The 19,096-nt window shown below is 49.8% G+C and overlaps 2 protein-coding genes across 5 annotated transcripts in view; both read right to left on the bottom strand.

Annotated features, from left to right (window-relative positions):
- Nucleotides 1-19,096, bottom strand: part of LOC147096970 (uncharacterized) — a 1,290,222-nt gene that overhangs the window by 920,014 nt on the left and 351,112 nt on the right. The gene's annotated exons all lie outside the window — the stretch shown is intronic.
- Nucleotides 1-19,096, bottom strand: part of LOC147096972 (uncharacterized) — an 81,654-nt gene that overhangs the window by 30,773 nt on the left and 31,785 nt on the right. For all 3 annotated transcript variants that reach the window (XR_015074451.1, XM_085972670.1, XM_085972671.1), the window contains one exon: nucleotides 17,566-17,790. Coding sequence is in view for 2 of the 3 variants with exons in the window: in XM_085972670.1 (XP_085828796.1) it covers nucleotides 17,566-17,790 (225 nt within the window). In the remaining variant the exon portion in view is untranslated. The remainder of the gene's footprint in view (nucleotides 1-17,565; nucleotides 17,791-19,096) is intronic.

The following is a 19,096-nucleotide window of genomic DNA, read 5'->3' as shown; positions in this document are numbered from 1 at the left end:
GCTGTGCAGTGACCACCTCCTGAAACGTGCTATCCACGAAGTTCGCAGCCTCACAGATGCACTGCAGTGACACCAGCCGCCGCTCAAGCTCCGAAACCCGGAGCTCGAGCTGCTGTAGCTGGCGACACTTCCCGCGCACATGGTCGTCCAGGTCACGAGAAGCATCCAGGACTTCCCACATGGCACAGGATGTGCATTGTACGGGCTGAGCTGCCCTGCCAAGCCTTTACTTTGTAGACTATTAACTAGAAACTAGAAACACTTACCAGCTACTCACCAATCAGCTCCTTCCCTGGTGGTGACGTCAACATAGCTGTTTTACAGTGGTTGCTTTTGTTGTTCTTTTCGCTGGTGGTTCTCTGTCTCCTCCCTGCCGCAGCTTTTATCCTGCTCCGCTCCTTCTGGTCTCGGGTCTGCTCGCCGCTGCCATTTTTATCCTGCTCTGCTCCGTTCCCGCTCCTTCTGGTCTCCAGTGAGAGTCAGTGTCAGGGCAACTGTACTCCAGTGAGAGTCAGTGCCAGGAGAACTGTAGTCCAGTGAGAGTCAGTGCCAGGGTAACTGTAGTCCAGTGAGAGTCAGTGCCAGGTTAACTGTACTCCAGTGAGAGTCAGTGCAAGGGTAACTGCACTCCAGTGAGAGTCAGTGCCAAGGCAACTGTAGCCCAGTGAGAGTCAGTGCCAGGGGAACTGCACTCCAGTGAGAGTCAGTGCCAAGGCAACTGTAGCCCAGTGAGAGTCAGTGCCAGGAGAACTGTACCCCAGTGAGAGTCAGTGCCAGGAGAACTGTACCCCAGTGAGAGTCAGTGCCAGGGGAACTGTACCCCAGTGAGAGTCAGTGCCAGGGGAACTGTACCCCAGTGAGAGTCAGTGCCAGGGGAACTGTACTCCAGTGAGAGTCAGTGCCAGGGGAACTGTACCCCAGTGAGAGTCAGTGCCAGGGGAACTGTACCCCAGTGAGAGTCAGTGCCAGGGGAACTGTACTCCAGTGAGAGTCAGTGTTGTTGGAACTCTACTCCAGTGAGAATCATTGCCAGGGGAACTGTACCCCAGTGAGAGCCATTGCCAGGGGAATTGTACTCCAGTGACAATCAGTGCCAGGGGAATTGAACTCCAGTGAGAGTCAGTTGCAGGGGAAGCGTACTCCAGTGAGAGTCAGTGCCAGGGTAACTGTACTCCAGTGAGAGTCAGTGCCAGGGGAACTGTACCCCAGTGCGAGTGAGTGCCAATGTAACTGTTGTTCAGTGAGAGTCAGTGTTGTTGGGAATGCACTCCAGTGAGTGTCAATGTCAGGGAATTGTACCACAGTGTGAGTTTGTGTCGTTGGAACTGCACTCCAGTGAGTCAGTGCCAGCTGCTGGGGAGGGTTTAAACTAAAATGGCAGGGGGTTGGGAACCTGTGCAGGAAGACAGAGGAAAGGGAAGCAAGGATAGAAACAAAAGACAGGAAGGAGAAAAGCAAAAGTGGAAGGCAGAGAAATCAAGGGTGTAAATCAAACAGGGCCACAGTAAATAATAATTGTAAAAGGACTAAGAGTGTTAAAAAATCAAGCCTGAAGGCTTTGTGTCTTAATGCGAGGAGCATTCGTAATAAGGTGGATGAATTAGCTGCGCAAACAGTGTCAGGAATGACCCAGGCTCTGCCTCGCCTCACCACCAGAGGGCACCATAAACTCTTAATTGTTTCCTTCTTTCTTCCTAATCGTACTCACCTGTGCATGGTTATATGCCTACTATTTAAGTGGTGCTTAGTTTTATGTTCAGTGCTCAGTCTTGAGTTTCACACTGCCTTGTGATCCTCTTGCCGGCCTGCTAGCCTGTATTTGTGCTGTTGTTATTTTGTTTGTTTCTAGTAAAGTCTACCTTTGTTTATGCAACCTAACCTCTGCCTCAGTTTGCCTTCCTGCAGTTGGGTTCACCCAGTGCCACTCGTCACAGCAAGACTGAGCCAAACATGGACCCAGCAGAGAGGGACCCAATGGCTACGACGAGTCTTTGAACATCTACAACTGATCTTGGATGAACTGCGGTGCTTCGCCACGTCGTTCTCCCTGAAGCCAGAAACAGCTGGAGGCCCTCGTCATTGCTTTCCATCAGAGCCAGAGTCAGGCGACCCAAGCTACTCCAGCACCGTTACCCGCTCCTCCGGTTTCGCTTCCCCCTCTGAAAGAACCCCGATTACCTGCACCCGAGCGCTATGACGGTAACCCGGGAGGATGTCGAGGCTTTCTAACCCAGTGTTCCCTGGCTTTCGAGCTGCAAGGTTCATTGTTTCCCACTGACCGTTCCCGAGTAGCCTACATCGTTTCGCTACTCACCGGCAAAGCACTTACCTGGGCTACGGCCGTCTGGGAAGAGCAAACTCCGGCATGTTCAAACTACCAACTTTTCACTGAGGAAATGAGAAGGGTCTTTGATCATCCTGTCAGTGGGAGAGAGGTATCAAACAAACTGCTTCGGCTTCGCCAGGGGGCTCGTAGCATTGCGGACTTCGCCATTGAGTTTCGCACTCTCGCGGCGGAGAGCCAATGGAATTCGGAGGCACTCATCGCCACTTTTCGCCACGGTCTCACGGATGAAATCAAGGACGAACTGGCTTCCAGAGATTCGGTGAGTGATTTGGAGTCTCTTTTTGATATGTCCATTCGAGTGGATAATCGTCTCCGTGAGAGGCGAAGAGAACGCTGCTCCTTTTTCACCCCACTTCTGGAAACAAGAGCCTTCCCTGCTTCGAAGCCATCCGAGAGCCTCTGAGCCATCCCGAGTCCATCTTTGACTGCTCCAGAGGAGCCCATGCAGTTGGGAGTAGCTCGTCTCTCGCAGCCTGAACGTGATCGCCGAATGAGAGAGGGATCTTGCCTCTATTGTGGGGAACCGGGCCACTTTCGCTCCTCTTCACAGAAACCCCACAGTGCAGATAGAGGCCATTTCGGCCCATCGAGCCTGCACCGACACATATCCCACCCGATCCCTGTAACCCCTACACCAACACATATCCTACCCTATCCCCGTAACCCCACGTATTTAATCCCCCTAACACTAAGGGTCAATTTATCATAGCCAATCATCCTAACCCGCACATCTTTGGACTGTGGGAGGAAACCGGAGCACCCGGAGGAAACCCACGCAAACTTGTCCAGAGTTGGTGGGAAAAGCCATGGCTCGTCCAGGACGGAGGGCCCTGAGATGAGCGTAACCGTCCCTCCCGGCCCCACTGTTTCTAGGGTCCTGCTGGCATCCTCCCTTTTCTGGGGCAATCAACAACATGATCTTAAGGCCCTGGTGGATTCTGGGGCCGATGGTAACTTCATGGATCTGGGATAGCTAAACAGCTCAAGATTCCCCTGACCCATCCAGATCTCCCCTGACCCATCCAGATCACCCCCTCCCTGTTGTCGCCCTGGATGGAAGACCCCTGGGCTCCGGAACTATTCACCATCTTACTGCCCCCGTGTTTGGGCGTGGAAGGACAACATTTCGAGACCATCCAATTCTCCTTTATCCACTCTCCCGAGTTTCCATTAGTTCTGGGTTACCCTTGGTTGGCCTACCATAATCCACGCATGGATTGGGCCGCTGGCCGGCTTACGGAATGGGGCTCCGCCTGCCACACCACCTGTCTTCGCTCCAAGCCTCCTTCTACGCCCCAGGGGCCCCCATCTCACTCTGAATTGTCCCGAGTATGAGGATTTAAGAGAGGTTTTTAGTAAGGTTCGAGCCACATCACTTCCCCCTCATAGGCCATATGACTGTGCCATTGACCTCCTGCCTGGGACATGCCCACCTAGGGGTAGGATCTCTCTCTTTCTGCTCCAGAGACCGTCGCCATGGAGGATTACATCCGTGACGCCCTCGCCGCTGGCTTCATCCGTCCGTCCACCTCTCCTGCTGGTGCCGGTTTTTTCTTCGTGAGTAAGAAAGATGGAGGTCTCCGCCCCTGCATCGACTACCGTGGCCTTAACAAGATTACTATAAAGAACCGTTATCCTCTTCCGCTCATGTCGACGGCCCTCGAGCTACTACAGGGAGCCACAGTCTTCACAAAATTGGATCTCCGCAACGCCTACAACCTCATCCGTGTCCGCGAAGGGGATGAGTGGAAGACGGCATTCAACACGCCTACTGGGCACTGAGAACCTGGTCATGCCCTTTGGATTGACCAACGCCCCTGCTGTGTTCCAGGCACTCATCAACGACGTCCTCCGAGACATGCTGAATCGCTTTGTCTTTGTCTACCTGGATGACATTCTCATTTTCTCCAAAACTCTTCACGATCATGTCCAGCATGTAAGGCAAGTCCTGCAATGTCTGCTTAACAACCTCTTGTTTGTCAAGGCTGAGAAGTGTGAGTTTCACGTTTCCACGGTTTCATTCCTGGGCTTCATCATCTCCAGCGGCAATATCCAAATGGACCCGGGCAAGACCCAAGCTGTCCGAGATTGGCCACCACCCACCTCTCTCAAACAGGTGCAACGCTTCTTGGGGTTTGCTCATTTCTATCGGAGATTCATCAGGAACGTCGGCACCATTGCTGCCCCTCTCAACGCCCTCACCAAAACCGCTTCCACCCGGTTCAGTTGGTCCGCTGAGGCTGCGCAGGCTTTCGAGGATCTCAAGCGGCGCTTCACGTCTGCTCCTGTCCTCGTGATTCCGGATCCCTCACTCCCCTTCATTGTTGAGGTGGATGCCTCTGATATAGGAGTGGGTGCCGGTTTGTCCCAGCGGTCTAACGACAACAAACTGCACCCTTGCGCCTTCTTTTCTCGCCGACACACTCCTGCAGAGCGAAACTATGATATTGGAAACCGGGAACTACTAGCAGTTAAGTTGGCACTGGAGGAGTGGAGACATTGGTTGGAGGGGTCTAAACACCCGTTCATTGTCTGGACGGGCCATAAGAATCTGGCCTATATCCAGGAGGCCAAACGGCTTAACTCCAGTCAAGCTCGCTGGGCACTGTTTTTTAATCGTTTTGACTTTGTCCTGTCATATCGTCCAGGATCCAAGAATCTCAAGCCTGATGCGCTCTCCAGGCAATTTGATCCACCTGAGCGGGAGAGACAACCAGAACCTATTCTTCCAACTTCTCGAATTGTAGCACCGGTTCGCTGGGGGATCGAGACGCTGGTCAGAAAGGCGCAACAGAGGGAGACAGACTCTGGCAACGGCCCACCAGGTCGTCTTTTTGTTCCCAACATGGCACGCTCACAAGTTCTGCAGTGGGGGCATTCGTCTCGACTCACCGGTCATCCAGGCACATCCAGGACGCTGGAGTTTCTTCGCAGAAGGTTCTGGTGGCCCACCATGGAGAGGGACGTAAAGGCGTTCGTGGCAGCTTGTGATACTTGTGCACGAAACAAGAACCCTCGATCCCGCCCCCAGGGTTTGCTGCATCCTCTCCCCATTCCCACCCGCCCCTGGTCACACCTCTCTGTGGATTTCATCACAGGCCTTCCACCATCTCAAGGCAACACTGTCATTCTGGTCATCGTGGATCGCTTCTCCAAAGCCTGTCGCTTTCTGCCCTTGCCCAAGCTTCCCTCAGCCCAAGAGACAGCCGAGCTCATGGTCCAGCATGTTTTCAGGTTGTTCAGTTTGCCTCTTGACATCGTCTCTGACCGTGGTCCACAATTCGCCTCCCGGTTTTGGAGAGCTTTCTATAAGCTCATTGGAGCTACTGTCAGCCTTTCCTCGGGTTTCCACCCTCAGTTTAACGGTCAAACGGAACGGATCAATCAAGACCTGGAGACGACCCTGAGGTGTCTCGTGTCCGCTAACCCTGCGACCTGAAGCCGTCACATCGTCTGGGCTGAGTACACGCACAACACCTTGCGCTGCTCCTCCACAGGAATGTCGCCATTCGAGTGCCAGTTCGGTTTTCAGCCTCCACTGTTCCAGGAGCAGGAGCTCGAGGTGGGGGTTCCCTCCGCGGAGAAGTTTGTCCAGCGCTGTCGACGGACCTGGAGGAGAGCGCGGCTGGCTTTACAACGAGCTTCTCGGCAACGACGGATCCAGGCCAACAAGCAGCGCAGACCGGCTCCTTCATTCCGTCCTGGTCAGAGGGTCTGGCTTTCTACTCAGGATCTCCCGCTGCGGGTGGAGTCCCGCAAGCTGGCGCCCCGTTTCATCGGTCCCTTCACGGTGTTGAGGAAGGTCAACCCGGTGTCCTACCGTCTCCAGCTGCCTCGCTCCATGCGGATTCATCCCACCTTCCACGTCTCCCGGCTCCGGCCAGTGGCCATCAGTTCCCTGGCGCCCGCGAGGCCTCCCCCTGCTCCCCGCATCATCGACGGCCAGCCTGCCTACACGGTCCGTCGCCTGATGGACACTCGCCGGGTTCGCGGGGCCCTCTAGTTCCTGGTGGACTGGGAGGGATATGGTCCGGAGGAACGCTCCTGGGTCCCGGACCGGAACATCCTGGATCGCGACTTGGTGCAGGACTTTCTTCGTCGCCATGGACCTTCTGGGGGCACGTCGGGGGCCGTTCTTGGGGGGGGGGGGGGGCGTTCCTGTCAGGAATGACCCAGGTTCTGCCTCGCCTCACCACCAGAGGGCATCATGAACTCTTAATTGTTTCCTTCTTTCTTCCTAATCGTACTCACCTGTGCATGGTTATATGCCTGCTATTTAAGTGGTGCTTAGTTTTATGTCCGGTGCTCAGTCTTGAGTTTCACACTGCCTTGTGATCCTCTTGCCGGCCTGTATCTGTGCTGTTGTTATTTTGTTTGTTTCTAGTAAAGTCTACCTTTGTTTATGCAACCTAACCTCTGCCTCAGTTTGCCTTCCTGCAGTTGGGTTCACCCAGTGCCACTCGTCACAAATAGATGTAAACGGTTATGATATAATTGGGATTACGGAGGCACGGCTCCAGGGAGACAATGACTGGGAATTCAACATCCAGGGGTATTCAATATTCAGGAAGGACAGGAAAAAAGGAAAAGCAGGTAGGGTAGTATTGCTGGTTAAAGAGTAGATTAACACAATAGTAAGGAAGGATATTAGCTCTGATGATGTGGAATCTGTATGGGTAGAGCTGAGAAATACCAAGGGGCAGAAAACGTTAGTGGGAGTTGTATACAGACCCCCAAACAGTAATGCTGAGGTTGGAGATGGCATTAAATGCGAAATTAGAGACGCGTGCAATAAGGGCACAGCAGTTATCATGGGTGACTTAAATCTACATATAGATTGGGCTAACTAAATTAGTAACAATACTGTGGAGGAGGAATTCCTAGAGCGTATACGGGATGGTTTCCTGGACCAATATGTCAAGGAACCAACTAGAGATCAGCCCATCTTAGACTGGGTATTATGTAATGAGAGAGGATTAATTAGCAATCTTGTTGTGCGAGGCCCCTTGGGGAGGAGCGATCATAATATGATAGAATTCTTCATTAAGATGGAGAGTGAAGTAGTTGACTCAGAGACTAGGGTCCTGAATTTAAATAAAAGAAACTACGATGGTATGAGGCACGAGTTGGCTAGGATGGATTGGGGAACGTTACTTAAAGGGTTGATGGTGGATAGGCAATGGCAAACATTTAAAGATCACATGGATGAACTACAGAATTTGTTCACACCTGTTTGGCATAAAAATAAAACAAAAAAGGTGACTCAACCGTGGCTAACAAGGGAAATTAGGGATAGAATAAGATCCAAGGAGAGGACATATAATTTGGCCAGAAAAAGCAGCAACCCTGAGGATTGGGAGCAGTTTAGGATTCAGCAAAGGAGGACAAAGGGATTAATTAAGAGGGGGAAAATAGAGTATGAGAGTAAGCTTGCAGGGAACATAAAAACTGACTAAAAGCTTCTATAGATATGTGAAGAGAAAAGGATTGGTGAAGTCAAGCGTAGGTCCCTTGCAGTCAGAATCAGGGGAATTTATAATGGGGAACAAAGAAATGGCATACCAATTAAATACATACTTTGGTTCTGTCTTCACAAAGGAGGACACAAATAACCTTCCAGAGATTTCAGGGAACATAGGGTCTACTGAGAGGGAGGAATTGAATGAAATCAGTATTTGTAGGGAAATGGTGTTAGGGAAATTGACGGGATTGAAGGCCGATAAATCCCCAGGGCCTGATAATCTACATCCTAGGGTACTTAAGGAAGTGGCCCTAGAAATAGTAGATGCATTGCTGGTCATCTTCCAAAAATTCTATAGACTCTGGATTGGAGGATAGCTAATGTAACCCCACTATTTATTAAAGGTGGTAGAGAGAAACCGGGGAATTATAGACCGGTCAGCCTGACATCGGTAGTGGGGAAAATGCAAGAGTCCATTATAAAAGATGTAATAGCAGAGCACTTGGAAAACAGTGACAGGATCGGACAAAGTCAACATGGATTTACAAAAGGTAAATCGTGCTTGACTAATCTACTGGAATTTTTTGAGGATGTAACTGGTAGAATAGATATGGGAGAACCACTGGACGTGGTGTATTTGGACTGTCAGTAGGCTTTCGATAAGGTCCCGCATAAGAGATTAGCGTGCAAAGTTAAAGCACATGGGATTGGGGGTAAGGTACTGTCTTGGATAGAGAACTGGTTAGCAGACAGGAAGCAAAGAGATGGAATAAACGGGTCTTTTTCCGAGTGGAAGGCAGTGACTAGTGGGGTACCGCAGGAATCGGTGCTAGGACCACAGCTGTTCACAATATATATAAATGATGATCTAGACGAGGGAACTAGATGTAATATCTCCAAGTTTGCAGACGACACAAAGCTGGGTGGGCGTGTGCACTGTGCGGAGGATGCAGAGAAACTCCAGTATGATTTGGACAGGTTGGGTGATTGGGCAGATACATGGCAGATGCAGTATAATGTGGATAAATGCGAGGTTATCCACTTCGGTGGCAAAAACAGGAAGACCTATTATTATCTGAATGGCAATAGATTGGGAAAAGGGGAAGTGCAACGAGACCTGGGTGTCCTTGTGCACCAGTTGCCGAAGGTAAGCATGCAGGTGCAGCAGGCGGTTAAGAAGGCAAATGGTATGTTGGCTTTCATAGCGAGAGGATTCGAGTACAGGAGCAAGGATGTCTTGCTGCAGTTGTACAGGGCCTCGGCGAGACCACACCTTGAGTATTGTGTGCAGTTTTGGTCGCCTTATCTGAGGAAGGATGTTCTTGCCATGGAGTGCAGCGAAGATTCACCAGACTGATACCTGGGATGGCAGGAATGACGTATGAGAGATTGGGTCGATTATTATGCTTATATTCGCTAGAGTTTAGAAGAATGAGAGGGGATCTCATTGAAACTTATAAAATTCTAACAGGACTAGACAGACTAGATGCAGGATGTTCCCAATGGCAGGGGAGTCCAGTACCAGGAGTCACAGTCTAAGGATAAGCGGTAAGCCATTTAGGACTGAGATGAGGAGGAATTTCTTCACCCAGAGAGTGGTGAACCTGTGGAATTCTCTACCACACAAGGCAGTTGAGGCCAATTCATTAAATATATTCAAGAAGGAGTTTCTTAAGGCTAAAGGGATATGGGGAGAAAGCAGGGACAGGGTACTGAATTTGGATGATCAGCAATGATCTCATTAAATGGCGGAACAGGCTTGAGGGGCCGAATGGTCTACTCCTGCTCCTATCTTCTATGTAACTGAACTCCAATGAGAGGCAGTCACTGTTGAACTGTACCACAGTGAGAGTCAGTGCCAGGTTAACCCTACTCCAGTGAGAGTCAGTGCCAGGTTAACCCTACTCCAGTGAGAGTCAGTGCCAGGAGAACTGCACCCCAGTGGAGAGTCAGTGCCAGGGGAACTGTACCCCAGTGAGAGTCAGTGCCAGGGGAATTGTGCACCGTGAGAGTCAGTGCCAGGGGAACTGTACTCCAGTGAGAGTCAGTGCCAGGGGAACTGTACCCCAGTGAGAGTCAGTGCCAGGGGAATTGTGCACCGTGAGAGTCAGTGCCAGGGGAACTGTACTCCAGTGAGAGTCAGTGCCAGGAGAACTGCATCCCAGTGAGAGTCAGTGCCGGGGGAACTGTAGCCTATTGATTGTCAGTGCCAGAGAAACTGCACTCCAGTGAGAGTCAGTGCCAGGGTAACTGTACTCCAGTGAGAGTCCGTGTCCTTGGAACTGAACTCCAATCAGAGTCAGTGCGTGTCGAACGGCACCCCAGTGAGTCAGTGCGTGTCGAACGGCACCCCAGTGAGAGTCAGTGCCAGGGGCATTGTACCCCAGTGAGAGTCAGTGCCAGGGGCATTGTACCCCAGTGAGAGTCAGTGCCAGGGGCATTGTACCCCAGTGAGAGTCAGTGCCAGGGGCATTGTACCCCAGTGAGAGTCAGTGCCAGGCACATCGTACCCCAGTGAGAGTCAGTGCCAGGCACATCGTACCCCAGTGAGAGTCAGTGCCAGGGGCATCGTACCCCAGTGAGTGTCAGTGCCAGTGGAATTGTACTCCAATCAGAGTAAATGCCGGGGGAACTGTACCTCACTGCGAGTCAATGCCAGGGTAACAGTACCCCTCACAGATTCTGTGCCAGGGGAACTGCACCCCAGCAAGCGTTGGTGCCAGGGGAACTGCACCCCAGCCAATGTTGGTGCCAGGGGAACTGCACCCCAGCCAGCGGTTGTGTCAGGGGAACTGCACCCCAGCAAGAGTTGGTGCCAGGGGAACTGCAGCCCAGCAAGAGTTGGTGCCAAGGGAACTGCACCCCAGCAAACATTGGTGCCAGGGGAACTGCACCCCAGCAAGAGTTGGTGCCAGGGGAACTGCACCCGAACAAGAGTTGGTGCCAGGGGGAACTGCACCCCAGCAAAAGTTGGTGCCAAGGGAACTGCACCCCAGCAAGCATTGGCGCCAAGGGAACTGCACCCCAGCATGAGTTGGTGCCAGGGGAACTGCACCCGAACAAGAGTTGGTGCCAGGGGAACTGCACCCGAACAAGAGTTGGTGCCAGGGGAACTGCACCCCAGCAAGCGTTGGTGCCAGGGGAACTGCACCCCAGCAAGCATTGGTGCCAGGGGAACTGCACCCCAGCAAGAGTTGGTGCCAGGGGAACTGCACCCCAGCAAGCATTGGTGCCAGGGGAACTGCACCCCAGCAAGCATTGGTGCCAGGGGAACTGCACCCCAGCAAGCATTGGTGCCAGGGGAACTGCACCCCAGCAAGCATTGGTGCCAGGGGAACTGCACCCCAGCACAAGTTGGTGCCAGGGGGAACTGCACCCCAGCACGAGTTGGTGCCAGGGGGAACTGCACCCCAGCAAGCATTGGTGCCAGGGGAACTGCACCCCAGCAAGCATTGGTGCCAGGGGAACTGCACCCGAAGAGTTGGTGCCAGGGGAACTGCACCCCAGCAAGCGTTGGTGCCAGGGGAACTGCACCCGAACAAGAGTTGGTGCCAGGGGAACTGCACCCCAGCAAGAGTTGGTGCCAGGGGAACTGCACCCCAGCAAGAGTTGGTGCCAGGGGAACTGCACCCCAGCAAGAGTTGGTGCCAGGGGAACTGCACCCCAGCAAGCATTGGTGCCAGGGGAAACTGCACCCCGGCAAACGTTGGTGCCAGGGGGAACTATAAACCAACAAGAGTCAATGGTAGAGAAACCCTATCCCACTGACAGTCAGTGCTTTCAGGAGAGGCGGTGAACAAATTATGAAGAACATAAACATGGTTACGCCAATTGTGGTGACTGATGAGAAGGCCAGCTGTGTGGCAGGTAATATCAAGTTGCTTCCCTCTGACTTGAAGGTGCAAAAATGGGGGCTGTTATGGAGGATTGACTGGGGTGCGAGACAATGATCAGCTTGCTGGGAACAAGGGAGGTACGAGTATGGCTAAGTAGGTCAACAGTAGCAGAGGTGGAGGGGCAGGTGGAGGGCCAGAGGTGAGTTAGGACTTAGAGAGAGAGAGAGAGAGAGAGAGAGAGAGCGCTCATGAAGGAACTAGGGGAGAGTTTGTTCCATGGACAAATGGTGAGGGTAATGGGACTGGAGGCGGTAGGGAAATGTGGGTGGTAAGTGAGCCAAGGAACTGATCAGAGATAGCATTATTGACAATCCAGACTTCATATGCGGAGGCTGCACAAGATGGCGAAGCTGAGGAGGTGGGTAGCGGCGTTTCTATAAAATATGAGATTGAGTAAGGACACAAGGGCAATGAAGTCAGAGGGACAGCAGTCACCAAGGATAAGGCAGTTGCTCGGTGCAGAGGCTCAGGGAGGAGAGGAAGCAGATCTCGGTGAGGAAATTGATGTGGGGCTTCTACCATACAGAATTCCAATGAATCCAACCATTCACTCCCATTGTAAAGAACTCCAACATACCAAATCATTTCTAATTCATTCTCATTGTAAGAAATATAATACCTTATTGCATTTTTCAGAAGTTTCCCAAAGCTCTTCACACAAATTATTTTGATGCGCAATCACAGTTGTTATTTAGGCACTGTACACAATGACAACAGACCCAACCATTTCCAACTCCTTCCTCTCTACAGAATATCGAAAGAGCCAATCATTTCCCATTCACTCTCACTGGATTCATTGCAATTCTGCACAATCAGCCAAGGTTCCCACTCCTGATTGTTATCCAGCGACCCTGCTGGGAAGTGGGCTTGTGTGACTGTTGAGACTAAGCTACAATACCTCCTACAGTGCAAACGCCTGCGAGTGCTCACTCCGTAAACTCGCATGAGCATTAGCCACTGCAGCAACCCTAAATGAAGTGCCTTCAGGTGAGAAGGAGGAGGAAACGGGAAGCTCCCAATCCTACATGAAGTGCATCTCCATCTCACGCACACCAGAAACAATCCATATTATGCCATTAAATGTATTATAGAATGAAAAACAGACTCATTCAGGTTGGAGTTTTCGGCTTGTCATGAAATCAAAAGGCAGTACAAGGTAAACGTCCAATATCACTATTCCATCTGTTGATGACTTGTTCAGGAAGAAGCCTCCCAGTGACAGTGAGTGGCAGAGCCTACAGAAAGATGAGCATATGCGACGACTCATCGAACCATGCAGAGCAGGAGTAAAAACAGCTAATATTCTGGAAATCCACTAAAATAGTTTTTTGATACTTGAAATGCTGGGACAGAGATGTTGAGAGTAGTAATTTGATCCTGTTTATTATACAGCCTCTACAAACTCATCTTGGATGTAATCTCTGACCAGAATCTCATTCGAGTCATGATGCTCAACCATCTTCAGCTGCTTCATCAATGACCCTCCCTCCAACATAAGGTCAGAAATGGAGATGTTCGCTGATGACTGCACAGTGTTCAGCGCCATTCACAATTCCTCAGATACTGAAGCAGTCCATGCCTGCATGCAACAAGACCTGGACGACGTTCAGGCTTGGGCTGATAAGTGGCAGGTAACATTCGCGCCACAGAAGTGCCAGGCAATGACTATCTCCAACAAGCGAGAGTCTAACCACGTCCCCCTGACATTCAATGGCATTACCATCACCGAATCCCCCACTATCAACATCCTGGGGTCACCATTAACCAGAAACTTAACTGGACCAGCCACACACATACTGTGACAACAAGAGCAGGTCAGAGGTTGGGTATTCTGCAGCAAGTGTCCCACCTCTTGACTCCCCAAAGCCTTTCCACCATCTACAAGGCACAAGTAAGGAGTGTGATGGAATACTCTCCACTTGCCTGGATGAATGCAGCTCCAACAACACTCAAGAAGCTCGACACAATCCAGGACAAAGCAGCCCGCTTGATTGGCACCCCATCCACCACCGGCGTACCATCTACAAGATGCACTGCAGCAACTCGCCAAGGCTTCTTCGGCAGCACCTCCCAAACCCGCGACCTCTTCCACCTAGAAGGACAAGGGCAGCAGGCGCATGGGAACACCACCACCTCCAAGTTCCCCTCCAGGTCACACGCCATCCTGACTTAGAAGTATCTTGCCGATCCTTCATCGTCACTGGGTCAAACTCCTGGATCTCCCTCCCTAACAGCACTGTGGGAGTACCTTCACCCCTCGGACTGCAGCGGTTCAAAAAGGCAGCTCACCACCACCTTCTCAAGGGCAACTAGGGATGGGCAATAAATGTTGGCCTTGCCAGCGATGCCCAGATCCCATAAACGAATAAAAAAAAATGCTGCAACCTTGTAAAGGGATAAAAGTACAAAGAAAGTAAAGAAAGACTTGCATTTCTATAGTGCTTTTCACAACCACTGGACGTCCCAAAGCGCTTTACAGCCAATGAAGTACTTTTTTTGACGTGTCGTCATGGAAACGCAACAGACAATTTGTGCACTGCAAGCTCCCACAAACAGCAATGTGATAATGACCAGATAATCTGTTTTAGTGATGTTGATTGAGGGATAAATATTGCGTCCCGCCTTGCACTCTCTGTACACTTGAGCTCATCCAAAACCCTGCTGCCCATATCCTAACTTGCACCAAGTCCCGTTCACCCATCACCCCTGTGCTCGCTGACCTACACTGGCTCACAGTCCAGCCATTGTCTGTCTTCGGTCCCCGCCACAAACTCCATTCCCTAGCCACTGACTCCATCCCTCTCTCTGACCACTGTCTGAGGCTGAACAATCACCAAGATCACCTACAGCCACCTCTGTAACATCGCCCGACTCAGCCTCAGCTCAGCTGCTGCTGAAACCCTCATCCATGCCTTTGTCACCTCTAGACTCGACAAATCCCAACGCTTTCCAGGCCAGCCTCCCATCCTTGCACCCTCCGTAAACTTGAGCTCTGCTGCTGGTATCCTAACTCGCACCAAGTCTCGCTCATCCATCACCCCTGTGCTCGCTGACCTACATTGGCTCGCAGTCCAGCAACGCCTCAATTTTAAAATTCTCATCCTGGTTTTCAAATCCCCCCCAAGGCCTCGGCCCTCCCTATCTCTGTAACCTCCTCCAGCCCTACAACCCTTCGAGATATCTGCGCTCCTCCAATTCTGGCCTCTTTCACAGCCCCGATTTTAATTGCTCCATCATTGGCGGCCGTGCCTTCAGCTGCCTGGGCCCCAAGCTCTGGAATTCCCTCCCTAAACCTCTCCTTCCTCCTTTAAGACACTCCTTAAAACCTACCTCTTTACCTGTCTCTTTACGTGGCTTGGTGTCAAATTTTGTTTCCTAATGCTCCTGTGAAGCGCCTTGGGACGTTTGACGACATTAAAGGCAATATATAAATGCCAGTTTTTGTGTGTAGGGACTTAGGTAGCAACAGCATCGGGTTCGATTCTGATCCTCTCCACAATCCAATAGCCCACGTACACACACTATCTGGGCTGTGGCATGAAGACAGCCACTTGGGTGACCAGCACCTGTGAAACCTTACCCCAGTACAAGACAGCAAGGGAGAAAACTCCAAATGGAATAAAATGAATTTTGGAGGTTAACAGAGTTGTGCTAAGGGGAAAAAAATCCTGTCTAAGTCATAATCTCACTGAATGGCAGAACAGGCTCGAGGGGCTCAATGGCCTCCTCCTGTTCCTCTGTTCTGCTGCTGACTTGTAGCATTTCAACAGCACAAAAACTAAAATTACTAGATTTTCATTAACCTCCATTACATTAACTATTAAGCAAAGTTGCTTTAGTTCTATATAAAACACCACTTTAATGTTTATCAGAAAGATGCAGAAAACAGGTTTTGTAAAGATATAGAGATATCTTCAACAAAAAAAAGTCTCAGTACTCAAAGGATCCACAGCTCTGGAGTTTCCGCTTGGTCTCCACCCAGATATCAGCGCAATCTGGGCAGAATCAACTTAAATAGGGCAAAAGATCGCAGATTTTAAAATGCAAATGAGTTACGCCCATAACCATTTACGCTCGAGCTTCCGTGATCTTTCATGCTGGTTCATGAAGTTCAATGCAAGGTACTGCATACTGGATGTAAAAATAAGAGGCACGTGCACTCCATGCACAGGACAGATCTTGTCAAGGGGAAGGTTGAAAGACATTTAGAGGTGTTATCTGACTCAACTCTTTACCATGTCTGAACATTGTGAGGTGGTCATTAAAAAAAGCAAATAGGAACCAGTGAGATTTTTTTTTATTCATTCACGGATGTGGACGTCTCCGTTAATGCCAGCATTTATTGCACATCCTTAATTGCCCTCGAGAAGGTGGTGGTGAGCCGCCTTCTTGAATACAACTGAGTGGCTTGCTAGGCTATTTCAGAGGGCAGTTAAGAGTCAACCACATTGCTGTGGGTCTGGAGTCACATATGGGCCAGACCGGGTAAGGACGGCAGATTTCCTTCCCTGAAGGACATTAGTGAACCAGATGGGTTTTTACAACAATCCGATAGTTTCATGGTCATCATTACTGATACTAGCTTTTTATTCCAGATTTATTTAATTGAATTTAAATTCCCCAGCTGCCGTGGTGGGATTTGAACTCCCGTCCCCAGATCATTAGTCCAGTACACCACAGGAGGCCTTTCAGTCAATCGTGTTTGTGCCAGCTTCTTGATAAAGCAATCCAAAACTGATCCCACTGCCCCACCCTCTTCTCGTAGCCCTGTATATTCGTCTACTTCAAATGATTTTGCGCTTTTCCCAGCTAAGTTCAACTCCCCAAAGGTCCAGCTGCTCCTGAGTAATGGGTACAGTTGTGGTCACTGTGACATTAGAGGACCAGCCAGGCCCTAGGGAACGATCTGGTTTGTGGGGCTCACGAACACACCAGACAGCGCGTGGGCCCACTGAGCCACCAGGGGGACCCTTTAAACAGTCATTTGCATCATTATCACTATTATGCAAACAACATAATAGACTTTCTTTTCCCATTTCAAGCATAAAATAACAAAAATGCAAATTTAGGCCTGGAGTTTCCACATGATTTCTGCCCAGTTAACAGCAGAATTAAGATGGGATGAAATGCAACAGCGCAAAAATCGCAGAATTTTAAGCGTGAGTGAGTTGCGCTCATAACCACTTTATGCTGGCGTTTCCGTGATCTTTTACACAGTTTCAAACGTCCCTTCACCAGAATCGTCCCCGCCCACAAAACTGGCCACGCCCCCGGGTCAGCATGGTGTGTTTCTCCCGCTTGCGCCCGTCTATGGGGGCTCGTCACATTGCGCCCAGAATCTCGGGAGCATGGGCAACCGTGGTCACATGAACCCATCGTTGATGACCTGACCCGCAGTGACCAGCAGTCAGTTGAAGCCTCACTCAGGTCTGTTTCTCATACTGATGCTACAATTACTTTAAATTATTTTAAATTCAGTTTAAATGATTCAAATTCAGTCAATTGATCTGCCCTTAGAACATCAGACCTGCGACCAGCAGTCAATTGAATTCACTGATTGGCCTGGGTCTTGAGCAGCAGCAATTATTTGAACAAATATTTCAGTTTAAATGTGTTTAATTCAGTAATCCTGTGAACCATTGACCATATTCTAGTCGATAATCGATTACGCTTGATAACGCTGCTTGATTGCGGTAATTAATGGGAGATTTTACGATCGGGCTTATGCAAATGAGTTTGAGCGGAAACTTGGGCCTAACTTCATCTCGGCAAAACCCACGCAATTTTCAGCGCATTTTCCCAATTGCGCCCCTAGCGGAAACTCCAGGCCACAATCTTTAAGAAAATCATTGCAAACTTACTTTTGAAGTAGTACGGATTTTTTTACTCTTTTGTTTCTTCATCAATTCTTCATGCTCTCTAAGCTTCATCAATTCTTCATGCTGTCTGAGCTTCAGCAATTCTTCATTTTCTCTGAGCTTCAAGAGGTTCTCATTTTCTCTCAGCTTTTCTAAGTCTTCATGCTCTCTCTGTTTCTTTCCATCAAGCTGCTCAACTCCTTCAAGCACCCTGCTTTTCCCCAGTACCTTCAATGAGGAGAAATAACTTGTAAGGCAGGTTTCACAGAAAACAGGTACAAAGTGACATGATACAACGAATGCAACGGTCTTGGCCTTCCTGTGCCTCTCTATTTGATCAATGCTATACGATGGCCTTGGCTCCACTATAGAAGTGTCAGCTATGGCGCAGTGACAGCACTCTGGTCTCTGAGTGAGAAGGTCGTGGGATCGAGCCCCAGTCTAGCCATAACTTGAGCCCATAATCCAGGCAACACTTCAGTGCAGTACTGAGGGAGCGCGGCACTGTCGGAGGTGTTGTCTTTCAGATGAGACCTTAAACCGAGGCCCCCCGTCTGTCCTCTCAGGTAAACGTAAAAGTTCCCACGCCACTATTCGAAGAGGAGCAGGGGCGTTTTCCCGGTGAGCTGGCCAATATTGATCCCTCAGCCAACACCCAAAACAGATTATCTGGTCATTTATTTCATTGTTTATGGGCCCTTGCTGTGCACAACTTGGCTGCTGCGTTTCCTAAATTACAACAATGACTACACTTCAAAAGTAATTAACTGGCTGTAAAGTGCTTTAGCCATCCTGAGGTTGTGAAAGGCGCTATATAAATGCAAGTCCGTTCTTTCTTTTCTTGCTAAAACTCTAATCTAACGTCCTAGATGCTCTTCCATCTCCCAGCATCAACACTGTGTTGAAATCAAGACTCACCGCACCATCTCCTACTCAAACCCATGTACAGGACCGAAAAGCTGTGGAGCTTCTCACCTCCCACACCATTTCCTTCCTTGTACAATGTACGTGCTTTTAAAGCTCAGACATGGCATTAACTCGTCACCACTTCCTGATTCACCTCATCGTCTACTTTTTTCAACACGGGCAACTGCCTCACAGCACTGAGCCGAGTACACCTACACAGAACTGGCTATCAACATGAAAACCAGAATTTCACCATCAATTTATTGATAAAGACACATTTTTTATATAATGCCAAATCTGTTATTCTTCATGATTATCAAATAAATCATATACCTCCGAAGCCAGCACTGCGACACAAATTGGAACGAATCCATTGATATCATACAGAATTTTGGCTTGACAGGCATATCAATGCAATATTAGAAGTCTTGCACACTTCCTATCCACAAACCTTACTTCCTATGTCATGAATTCGCGTCATGCTACATTTAACATTAAACTGCCTATGCAAACTATAAAGTAGAAAAACCTCACAGGAACATGTTGATGTTTATAATGAGAAAACCCTACATCAACATTCAACATTTCAGTCATCATTTGCAGAACCAATCAAATCACTCAAAATGCA

This window comes from Somniosus microcephalus, chromosome 33 (assembly GCF_052327205.1).
Source record: "Somniosus microcephalus isolate GS21.2 chromosome 33, FLI_Smic_1.0, whole genome shotgun sequence".
Classification (NCBI taxonomy): Eukaryota; Metazoa; Chordata; class Chondrichthyes; order Squaliformes; family Somniosidae; genus Somniosus; species Somniosus microcephalus.
This window is presented reverse-complemented; position numbering and strand designations above follow the sequence as displayed.